This window comes from Ictalurus furcatus, chromosome 28 (assembly GCF_023375685.1).
Source record: "Ictalurus furcatus strain D&B chromosome 28, Billie_1.0, whole genome shotgun sequence".
In the NCBI taxonomy this organism is placed as follows: Eukaryota; Metazoa; Chordata; class Actinopteri; order Siluriformes; family Ictaluridae; genus Ictalurus; species Ictalurus furcatus.
In genome coordinates, this window is record NC_071282.1 from 16,554,782 (window position 1) to 16,567,451 (window position 12,670).

A 12,670-nucleotide genomic window follows, 5' to 3' on the forward strand; every position below is an offset into this window, starting at 1 on the left:
CCGAAGTCATCATTTTCAACGCTCCAGATGTTAAACGCTTTCCCTCGGTCTGTTTAATTAGCTACAAGATACTACAGTGAGAAACAGGACCGAGCAATCAGTAAACGAATTTTTTATAATCCTTTCCGTATGAAAGCTACGAGCCAGCTAGCTATACGCTCTGGTGACATCCGAGGAGAAAAAGAAAGCTAGATAGATCTGGTTTTATTAGATCAAATCTAAATTTCCTCCTATTACTAGCACCTTATTTTAATCCCCCCCCCCACCATTGTTCATTCCTTGCTACGCCACTTAGCATGACTCCTGGCATGATGTAGGACGCCAACGCTTTGAAAAAAAAAGAAGCTAAAACTGACCAAGCGCTGTCTTGGGTCTGATTTCAGAATTTGTCGTGTCTTGTTACTCGTTTTATCACGTCGCACCATGGTTCTGGACTGGAGCACGATCAATCCTCGCTCCTTCTTTCCGTTCTTCTGAACTACTTCGGCAGAGTCGGTCAAAATCCGACGGGTTCGCGTGTCACTACGTAGCGTAAATAGTTGTATTTTAGAATGAATAGCTGTGATATTATTACCAGATTTATACCGAGCTTCTCAGACTGGCTTTTATTTCCGTTCTCTAAGGATCGCACGATTGAGCAACACGTATCAGGTTCTGTGAATGTTGTGGCACAGTTAGAGTTAGTGTTAAAAGTGCACACAAAGGCTCCATTCTGGCCCACAGCTGGAGAACCGGCAGAACCTCTGCAGTTGATTATATGGAGTGGTTCATTCAGGCAGCGTGGGATCGCCGATCTGCGCCCTGTTCAGGTCGAAATGAACAACTCGACACTTTTATGACATTTTTCTCCAGTATGCAACTTACACGCAGCCCAATTTCTCGAAAAGATACTTTCCTTTTTCTATCGGGCATCTCATTATTATTTTTTGCATCCCGCATTGAAATATAAGTCGATATTATTATATTACATCGTATTATTTGATCCTTGTAAATCTTGTACTTTACAGAAACAACGTGAGATAATAATAATCAAAAGGTTTCAAATGATTGGTGTTTGCAAATCTGAACTAAAACGTCATTTCAGTCGCCGTTTCTTCCTTCTGAAAAAAAAAACACACCCACCCCAACTCACTGGGAAGTCATAACGTATCGTACAGATGCATCTAACTCGAACTTTAATCTTGGTACCGGGTTTAAGGGTCAATTTTAAATAAATTCATTCAAATACAATAATATATGTCTATTTTATACAGCTCTACTATATACGGTTGTGCTCATAAGTTTACGTACCCCTTGCAGAATCTGCAAAATGTTAATAATTAAAAGAAAAGGTGGATCTTGTTTGTTATTTAGTCCTGTCCTGAATAATCAATTTCACATCACACATGTGTACATACAGTCCACAAGACATTTACACAAACGAACCGGTTCAAAAGTTCACACAAGCTCGATATTTAATCCCGTGTGTCGTTACCTGGATGGTCAGCGACTGTGTTTATGTTCTGTGAGAGATCTTCATGAGGCCCTGAGCAGTTCAACTGCCCACTGTTCTTCAGAAAAATCCTCCAGGTCCGGCACATTCTTTACTTTTCCAGCACCTTCTGCATATCCGACTCCTTTCCAACAGCGACTATATGACGTCGAGATCCATCTTTTCACACCGAGGACAACCGAGGGACTCGTCTCATACATGACTATTAAGAATCAGTGTAAACTTAAAGCGTGATTCCTATAAATAAATGATCTGAGTGAACCGTACATGTTTTTACTACGCAGTGAACAGAAGACGGTATTATAGGGTATTTTGACACTGACTTGCCTAGACTTTCTCCACTGTACAGCCCATCAAGATTGGTTGGAAAGTTAGCGCTTTAACAGCAACGAACCTACAGTTTACGTCACACTATAATGGCTACAGAGATCCTTGATTGAGGCCAAAGAGCCACGACCCTGACTCTGATCTTACTCGAAAAATGCTGCCCCTCTGACACACGGTTTATTTTTGCAGCCAAATCGCCACCATCGCAGCTCCAAATGGCTCAATTAGGTGATTAGCGGATTACAGTCAGCTGCCGCCATTAAACATCGCCCGCTTGGTTTGCTCCCTGGTTTGTTGGCTCAGGCTGGTTCTGGAAGGAAGCCGCCAATGAAGCAACCTCGAACTCGTCTTTGATGACGGACAGAGACGTGGATGGACATGGAAAAAAAAAACAAAAGGGAGGCTTATTACCGGGGAAATTTTCCAATTATTCACAGACCAGGCCGAACATCTGTTTCGGTGAAATCGCATCAAGCATCATCAAGCGGAGCGCTCGCAAAAACAATCTCCACTGGATTTCCAGTCCACGAAAATGGGCCTTCGAGTAAATAAACAAGACGCAAAGCCTTCGGGGGCAGAGCTAGCTCGCAAGCGAGGCGGTGGCACGTGTAACGTTACACCGCTGTAACTTGTAAAATATGGTCGAACAGGCTTTTAAGCATTTCACAGGCTTTAGGAGAAGGTCATGGAGCGATGGCAAATTTGTACCGAGCATGTCCGCTTCCTTCTCTTCCTGCTCTCCGTTTTTGGGTCTTCCAAGGGTCTGAGGGAATTCCAGCCAAAGAACCGAATTTCAAACCGCAATAGCTTGTGAGCTAATTGTGTTGACGCTGTTAGGAAATATAAGAGCACAGATTAGCATGCTCGTGGGTCTGAGAGTGTTTAAGAAACATTATACTCCCACCGGAGAGCGGGATCAAGGATGTGGGCTGGGAACAAAAGCTAAAAACAAGGAATTGCACAAAAATTGTCAAATTAAATATGCTTTCGCGAGGTCCCTCCGTGGTTTTCTCAGAAGTAGGGATATCTATAGAACCGTCTTGGTCACGGTGGTTCGGTTACAGTGGTGTTAAAGTTTTCTGATGGCAAACTGGATGTGTGTGTGTGTGTGTGTGTTTCAGTGTGTGTTACCTGTTAATGGGCTGGCCAGCTGGCGTGTGCTCCACCTCGTAGCCTTGGCTTCTCAGAACATCGATCACTGTGTTGTTGCCCAGGAAGTGACCTGCAATATAAACACTGGCTCAGTCAGCAGGCAGTCAGCTCGTCCAACACACAGCCCGAAGGCCTGCCTGGCAAACTGATAATTCCCCCATGCGTAACTGGATACAGCGCGGGACCGACGACACACAATGGAGCAATATTTCACAACCTGGCCTAAAGAGCTGACCTGAATAAACACACATCGGTGCTTGTCAGTTTACAGGAAGCGAGTGTTTGACACGAGCACCTCTGTCAAAGGTCGAAAAAACGCACCGGTTTACAGGCAACAATGGCGTAGCGTAAGTAATCCCTCAAGCCCTTCAGCCTCTCTGAGGTTTGGAGATCCCCTACAACAATAGCATGTAGTAAGCCTCGTCTATGTTTGGCTACAGAGAAAGAATGGGATTTGATGTTTATGCCTTACGGCTCTCCCGGCGCAGTGCATCGTGGGATCAATTGGTACTTTTGAGACTAAACAAGGACTGAGAGCGAATCCTAATTTACACGAGTTCTACTGAGACATATTATATTGCGTATCCGCCTGACAGGCCATTAAAAAGTATTATAAGACGGCGCCATTCAACGCTTGATTCTGATCGGTCGGTTGATTGGTGTGGATCCATTTTCTCGAACAAGCAGCTCGACTCCGGGTTGGAAGGAGTCTCCAGTGTCAGCGCTTTGTCACACTTTTGCACGTGGGAAAATCATCAACATGGAGGGCTTACCACTAGAAATGACCGTAAACAGATGAAAAAGTATCATATTGTCGATCGTTAATGAATGAAAACTTGCTGCGGTGTAAGAGGAATAAAACACACTGCATACCGGCATTGATTGGTTTCCCGTAACAGCACTTCCTGGTGTGTTTTTATGAATAAATATGCAGCCAAGGAACACTTTGATCTCAGTTTCAGGCGAGGCTTCATCCAAAGTTTGATATGTTTGGACAAACAACACATCATCTGGCACGAGGACGTCCTTCTAGAGATTTAAAGTCGGCTAGGAGTAAATGGTTTTTACATAAAGCATGGAGTCGACCCTGAGGTGCTCCTCTGCGAGCGGAGCGCTGTGGGTCAGGCGTCACGGCCTGATGAAAGACCAGGCTTTCGTTTCTGCTGTACGGCTGAGCTGCTCGGGACAATGTGGCCCCGTTTCCTTTGTGTGACAGAAGGAAGGAGCAGAGAACCTGAACCCACAATGCCTTGCTTTACCTTTGGGGCAGCCTGGGGGATGCAGGTCATAGTTGACCGTCTCACTCGCCCCCGTATCTCTTACTCTCTTTCTCTCTCTCTCACACAAATACACAATAGATGTGTGTGATGGTATGCTGATATGGAAATCTAATTACGATTTGTTTTTGTCCGCTATACAAGTCCCTGTGAACGAGGAACTACTGTCCGAGCTGCTGTTATAGGAAATGAATCAACACCTTTGATTAACTGTTTGACCTAGACGTTCCCTGTTGTAATGATGAGAAAGTATTTAAACTACACACACATACACATACGCATATGCAGAACCCAGCTGATGGGGATTAATGCGTGGCTTTAAGCGGGAAGCTCCCAGCTTTGTGCTCTGAGATTTATCCTTTAAGCCGCTCTCTGTTAGTGATCACCGACTGCTGGACCTCCCAGCTACAGTCCCGGAGCTTGCCAATGACAGATCAGAGGAAAAACAACAGCATTCAGAGATGAAAGTTGTTAGTGAAAGCTGCTTTTATAAAAGCAACAGTTTGGCCCAGTCTTTTATAGCAGTTAACATTAGGATTTGGGCTGCAGCTGCGAGCTCGGCTCGCTCCGCATCGCTCCACATCGCTATAAAAGGGCAACTTTCAAACCCGGAGAAACCCGAGCGAGGCACGATGGATATGAGGGTAATAATAATCGTCACGCTTTCTGCCGTTCGGATTGGAAGGACGTCTTGGTGACAGGTATTTGGCGCCAAACAGCACTCGAACGTCGCAGAGTAAACCGATATTCCATTAGCGGATGATGTGAGGTCATGAAATCAAACGTTCGCTTTTCCACTATTAATCTGAAGCGAGTCCGCGGCGCTGCAGTGAATACGGGGTGAACACCCGCCAATCAAAACCCTGCCTGTAGGGGGTGACACGAGATATTTTCTCAATCTGTCAAAACCTGTGGTGGGCAAGTAGTGAGCGAAAAAAATGACAGGCTGTTAAATGAGTAAGCGCATTCAGCGTGTAACCACAGGGAAGTGTGTGGAACGCAGCACGGGTCCATTAGCGTGTATTGTAAACATACAGCCGTTCTGTAGTCTCTTATTCCACACGGTTGTTGGATTCTCGATTCGGATTGGTCAGGAGGTTTTGAACAGCAGCTCTGACATGAGATCCAGGTCCAAGGTTTATATCAACACGCTCGTTTTAATACGTTATCGTTTCTATAGTAACAACTTACTCAGGGGGGACGTTCAGCAAAACGTGCGTAATCGCTGATATGTCGAGGAGATGTTTTCTGGGAGGAGTCTCCGGTGTCAGCGCTTCGAAACGGTCAGAGGTAGTTTTAACCCGTTAACCTTCTTCTCAACCGTTCGGTAGAGCACATTTTGAGTCACTACGTCTTACTGCACTTAACTCAGCCTGACTGAGCCTGACTTGCGACATCAAAACCAAACCTATAAACGTTGCTTAGATTCCGACTAATGGGTGTGAAAGTGCTCGAACAGTGGTTCTCTTGCAGCCCTCCGTTTTATTCCTGACCTGCTGCACCGGAGAAAACAATTTCACCTCCAATCTAACACACCTGCCTCGAATAAGGGATCCTACAAGTACAGCCCTGTATAGTGAAAGCAAGCTTACTAGATCTGGTCTGGAAGTAAATTATCCACGGTGGTCGATGTCCAGGAGCCGTTTACGGTGGGACAGAGATCGGCCCTCCAGGACGGGGGCACGAAGGGGCAGCATCTCCTCCAGCTCGGGGTCACACACTCGCCTGTCGGTAAACACGGCACTGTCCCGCGCAGGAACAATCTCCAAAACCAACACTGCCACACACTCGAGAAATGTGTCCATCCAACTCAGGAATGTGGGAGAGAATTTTTCTTGAGAGACGGCCACTTTCCACGTTTCGGTCTTACGGTTTATTACCAAAATCAATCAGGAAAACAGGTGTTTAAGAGAACGCTGCATGATTGAGTTGTTTCTGTGATTTGGCGAGGAACCGGTCAGCGGTATGATAACCGAGTTTTCTGGGTTTAAAGCAAATCTGTGGCAATAATCATCCGTAAAACAGACAGGACCGGCTGCTGTGCTGAGGTTAGAAGTAGCCGAGGGGAAAAAAGTGCAAAGCGAACGATGTCTCCGAAGCTTCTCAGACACTCCGATCGTTTAAAACGTCTGGTAGAAAGTGAAGGTGGCTGTAAACATGTCTCCTGTAGAACTGATTAAGCTTCTTGATGGATGTGTTTGTGCCCAAAGGAACCTTTCCAGGAACTTAGGAACTTTTTTTTTTTTTTTTTTTCGTTCCTAGAGAAAACCATTCTATCTAGCTTCCAGATGTCTATGAAGACGGGAAAATACTTTATTTAATAAAAATATTTTTTATATACAATTTTTAAAAAAAAGATTTAGTTTGAATTTTTTTAAACTTTGTCTTTATTACTTAATCTCATACTACATTTTATTTATTTATTTATTTATTTATTTATTTATTCTCTCGTTTTCTTTGACAAACTCTGCGTTATGTGTTTTTTTTTGTTTTTGTTTTTATTGCATTGGTTTATTGTTTATTTGGTCTGTTAATTGTTTATTTGATCTGTTAATTGTTTATTTTGCCTGTTAATTCTTCGTTTTGCTTGTTCGATGTTTATTTGATCTGCTTATGGTATATTCGGTCTGTTACTTGTTGATTTTGCCTGTTTATTTTTTATTTCGCTGTTTATTTATTTTTTTTTATTTGGTCTGTTAATTGTTTATTTGATCTGTTAATTGTTTATTTTGCCTGTTAATTCTTCGTTTTGCTTGTTCGATGTTTATTTGATCTGCTTATGGTATATTCGGTCTGTTACTTGTTGATTTTGCCTGTTTATTTTTTATTTTGCTGTTTATTTATTTTTTTTATTTGGTCTGTTAATTGTTTATTTGGTCTGTTAATTGTTTATTTTGCCTGTTAATTCTTCGTTTTGCTTGTTCGATGTTTATTTGATCTGCTTATGGTATGTTTGGTCTGTTACTTGTTGATTTTGCCTGTTTATTTTTTATTTCGCTGTTTATTTATTATTTTTTTTATTTGGTCTGTTAATTGTTTATTTTGCCAGTTCATTTTTGCTTTATCTGTTTCTTATTTTATTTTGTCTCTAATTTGTCTGTCTGGAAAAACACATATAAGGTTGAAACATATTGATATGAAGGTTTCTAAAGGTTTTCTTTTAAGGAATACTCCTGAAACCAGGGTCAAGTTTAGTACACCGGTTGTATATTCAGAGAAAATACTTTCATCTAGCACCCTAAAGGGTTCTTTAGTCTTGTCTCTCTGGGGCAACACATAAAAATTCAAAGGTTCAGACCTATATAAAAGGTTCATTAACGTCTCTCTTAAGGTCTCACAAAATTTAAAGGCGATTAAACTAATGAAAACGTCTTAAAGCATGAGTTTGTACACAAAGGAACCTTTTGTGAAATTTCCACCGGAGACAACAGCACCAGTTTTAATTTGTACACTCTTCTTTTTTATTTATTTATTTATTTATTTATTTTTCCCCCCATCAGGCACCTTAAAAAGTCTCTCGTGTGGTTGCAGGAACGTTTTGAGCTCCTGCTTTACAGTGGAGAACTTCTCTGTAGACCAGGAATCAAACTGAAAATTGTTTCTTAGAGGTTTTTTGGATAGTTAAGAGATCTTTGTTTGTTAATGGATTCTAATTGGAACCTTTCCTGACACGGAAACCCAGCGTTGTTGCCAAATAACTCCTGAGGGTTCTCTGTTTTTTTTTTTTTTTTTAAATAGTGATCGAGACGGAGCCAATTCGCCCAATGGTCACATGCTTGTGAAAATGGAGCCACCGTTTAAAAACTAAAAAGCTCTTCCCACCGAGTGATTTTAAAACTTGTTCTAGTGCATGACCTGCACAATATTACTGGTAAAGTTACATTTCTAAAATGCTTTCGCGAACGAAATTTTTTTAGGCGTCCCGTCGTTCATGCGTCTCAAGTAAATACCAAAAAAAAAAAAAAAGACTTTTACATTTAAACATATTTGAATCAATGCGTTCAACAATCGACAGATATTCAACCTTTACACTCTATCGGAGGTTGTGTGACGGAGTCCGACGTGTGTGTGAGCTTCAGGGACACTCTGAATCACGTGTGCACATGTCGTAGCGATAGCGCTGTAGCTAATCTCCGTCTCGGCTGTCTGGAGCCGCGGAGTGACCGGGCCGTCTGAAACAAAGGTGACTCCAGCCTGGCGCACTGCTCTGCTCTCGACCTGCTCGATACCGCTGTAGCAGTGTGTGTGTGTGTGTGTTGGGGTAGTTGTAGCCCTGACGGAGTGTATAACATTCACACAGCTAATGATGTGCGAGACTGTGTGCATGCAGGTTCCTAAATCATTGCACATGCTCCTGAGGCCACACAGCAAGAGCTGTCGTGTCTATTATATCACCGTTACGGACGTCTTGTCCTCTTCAGAGCTAGCATGTCCAGGTGACATGCACAGAATTAGCTAGAGAAATTAGCTAGCGAACTTTGCTAGCGGTCCATCGAGTAACGCGAGCATCGCTATTATGTTTGAAAGCAACGGATGAAACGTTATATTTCTTTCACAGGCAACCGTTTAACTGCATTCAACAACTGACCACACTTCTCCGTATTGAAGAAACGTCTAATCTAACTTTCTAAAAATGTATATCGGCGTTTTGCGGCTAATTGAGGCTAATCACGCGGCTTTGATTAGCATAAACAAAACTTGTCTGGACTACAAGAGAGGAATTATTGATTTAAGAGCAGTGCTTATCGACTGAACCCACACACCCATGTCACATTTCTAGCTTTTTTTCTTCTTCAGTCTGTCGTGTTCTTGCTAGCGAGCAAGATGCTAGAGATACGGACATAAAAAAGCTTTTATTCAAAACGTCCCTTTGCTTTGCTTTTTAGCAGCACGTGGACCAAGTTGATTTCTTAAGATGACTCTGGCTGTTTGCTTACTGAGTGCTATTCAGCACGTCCAAGCTTTTTCTTTCTCTCTCTCTCTCTCTCTCTCTCTCTCACTCTCACACACACACCAGAGCCTCAGAAAGCAGCCAGTGTCCTCCAAGGCTTCGCTCCAATTATTAGTATGAGTGGCAAGTCTTAAATTGAGTCTCTTTTCCATGTCTTGTAATATTTATATTAGGACTTGTGAACCGGGGGCCGTGCTAAATAAATAAATGGGTAGCGCCTGCGTTTTTGGGGCGTGAGGGCTAGTGAAGGCTGTTTGTGTATGTAGCTCCTGCATAGACCTGGAATTCTGACAAGTCTGTTTGACTGGAACATGCAGACGGAGTGAGATGGAAAAATAAGAGAGCGATTGAGAGATCCACAGGAGTCAAAGGAGAGAAAGTGATGTGAGGAGGAATGGATGAGAGGGGAGATTACAACCGCGTCTCAGTGTGTCTCGATGGTAGACAGTGTAACTACAGCCAGCAAGAGAAAGCATCGGCGATAAAGTGTATAGATGACCGCGGAATAATAAGCAAGAATCCATCAGTTTCGAGTCTTGAATCTGAATCAAGTACATGTTGGTTGAAATACTGAAAAACCCATCGGGCCTAATTTGTATATCAGCTCCTAACACGTCCCCAGAAAATGGCTGCCACATTAACAATGATTGCATTGGAATGATTAGGATCATGGAAATGATATACATTTTTAATACAAAACTTACACTTGCAGCTTTACCTCTAACTGTTACAAAGTGCTGGCACTGGAGACTCCTTCTGTAAATGCAACTTGCAGAAAAACTTACCATATCGACACGTTTTAGCCGTTACTATATATATATATATATATATATATATATATATATATATATATATATATATATATATATATATATATATATAAGCCTGACTCTTAATTTTCTTGTGAGGACTCTGTGAGGAGTCAAAGATCTGAAGAGGGAGAACTGTGTAAACATACTGTAAATGACAGAATAGTGGCCACTCCGGCTCGGTATGAGCGTCTGTGTGTTATTTCGATGGGGGTAGTGCTGACTGGGGTCAAAGGTCAGCAATACATCCATCACATCCATCGGTGTAGCAGCAGCACTTTCAGCTGGTATTGGTGGAAATATCTGCCAGACCAGAAGACCCTCCCAATCCAAAGGGAATCCAAGCACAGCTTTTATTTTATATATATATATACACACACACACACACACACACACACACACACACTTGTACTGTATATATGGCAAGAAACGTGTATAATTCAGCTTTGCCAGTTTTATGGCTTCGTCCTACAGCTACCTGTTGTGTAGTATGTACAACCACATTAACTGTGCAACATAATGACAATATCTGTATTTGTAATATGTCATTTAAACCCAAAGTGGGTGTGGCCTAAACTGGAAGTGATGTGTGCAGGACTGTTGTTTTTTTTTTGTTTTTTTTTTTTGCAGTTATTATTTTTGTTCGTACCTTCCTACAAAATTTCCTAACAAATTCAGTTGGTTCCATTTTCCAAAATATAAACAAACTAGTAGCTTAATTTAAATCTCTGCATCCCGGACCAGGCAGTTACTAAGGATGAATGAATGAATGCTGTAAATACATCATCGGTTGTCCCGTGAGCTTCACATCCGGCTGCTCACCCACCTGAAAATACAAACCTCCCGCTCACATTATTATTATTTAAAAAAAAAAAAAAATGTTGTATCCTATCGGGTCCCAGTCTCCATGCAAACGTCCAACCTCAACCAGATGACCTACAAACCTTTCTGGCAAGGTTACTAAAAGAACAAAAAAACGTTTAGTACCCGTATCTGTATTCGTATCTGTTTAGAACACGATATCTGTTCATTTGGAATAACGCATTCGTATTCACTTACATCCCTAACACACAAAATAACTCCTAACACTGATGAGAAAAAAACGAATCCATCATAGGAGTCTCTCTGTTATACCCATACACTATATTATGGGTGAAATAAATATTATTCGGTTTGACAGCTTGCTAGATGTTAACCACATACAATTCAAATAGACAACATGAATGGTAGGTTCCTCCACGTGTCAGTCAGAAGATAATAACAGGCCCCAGAAGAGAAGGAACGGAAAAGAGGGGGCAGAATAATTGAAAAATCACAGCATGTGCCCTGTGCATGCTAACAGCGAGAGGGAGTATGCGTTTCTCTAGTATTAAGCAGATGCCACTTGTAATAGGTATTTTAGTGCTTGGCAGAAAGAGCAGCACCGAGGCCTGTTTTATTCATCGCCGTACCACCCACAAGGACTGCTGGGATACTTGGGAGAACTTTGATGCTAATGCACATACTATGACATCCCATATTCAGCCTTGTGCTTATGGGCAGATTACGGACTTATTAAACCACAGTCGTTATTTTTGTTCTCTGGACGGACGGCGAGGATTTTTATTTAAAAAATTTTTTCATGAAGCTCAGAGAAGAAATATAACTTAGTGTGATTAGAAACGATATTTTACACCACAGCACCGCTGAATTCTCAAATCCGATTGGTTCAGACTGCAGCTTGATCCGTTCTGGTTTCTATAGCAACAGCGCATTCACACGGACTTGTGTGTTGCGTGATGGACGTTCGACATACAGTAATCTACGCCTGATAACACCACAGGTCAAAACCGTGTCCTTATTATCAAAGTCTCCGTGAAATCAAAACGGACGTTTTTTGTCGCTTTTAGTATGAACGTGTCAGCCTTAATGTTATCGGTAAGCTAGTGTTGCTCCAAAACAAGGAGAAGATCCGCATTTAGAAGATATACGCATTCAAAATTGACAGTCTCTCGCTACCAACGATACGGATCAACCGTTTTGATGACATCATTGTGCACTTCAGCGTCTCGTCAGATTTTCTGTCCAATCAAATGCTCTGTAGAATCTGAAGTGTCCCGCCTCCAACATTAGCTCAGGCTCGCATGTTGTTTCCCACGACATCAAATGTAACTATGAATGGATAAAAAAAAAAGTATTGTGCTGCGCTTTAGTAAATGAAACATTGTCATTAGAGGAAAACATGTAGTGTAAGAAGAATAAAACACTTCAGGACCTGTTGTTACAGGAACGTGATCAACGTCAGAGCGTTAACAGTAACTCGACATGAATTGTTTTCCTATAACAGCACTTCCTGTTGTGCTTTATGACTTATTTCTTTGATTACTTCTGTCAATATCATCAATATATATACTCCATTTTGGACACAGAGCTTAAGGGTAAAGTATTTACGCTCGAGTACGTACACAAATCTTGAAGCCGCTCGGAAAGTGTGTAGTGCTTGCTAACTTCGCCCTGTCTGAGAGGCTCAGCCTTTGATATTTATCAGCTCGGACTCGCTGGCTCCTAGTCTAACCCTTAACTGACCTCGATCAGGCTAACGACAGGTTGAAGCTACCCCCAGCCCCCCCCCCCCACACACTTCCCTTGTCAATGCTAGGCTAATGGGATACTGTAGCCAGAC

General features: G+C 42.1%; 1 protein-coding gene across 1 annotated transcript in view; it reads right to left on the reverse strand.

Moving 5' to 3' along the window:
- trabd2a (TraB domain containing 2A) overlaps window positions 1–12,670 on the reverse strand; it is a 62,090-nt gene that overhangs the window by 5,965 nt on the left and 43,455 nt on the right. Inside the window, exon 5 of the mRNA XM_053618077.1 lies at window positions 2,951–3,041. Within this exon, the coding sequence (XP_053474052.1) occupies window positions 2,951–3,041 (91 nt within the window). The remainder of the gene's footprint in view (window positions 1–2,950; window positions 3,042–12,670) is intronic.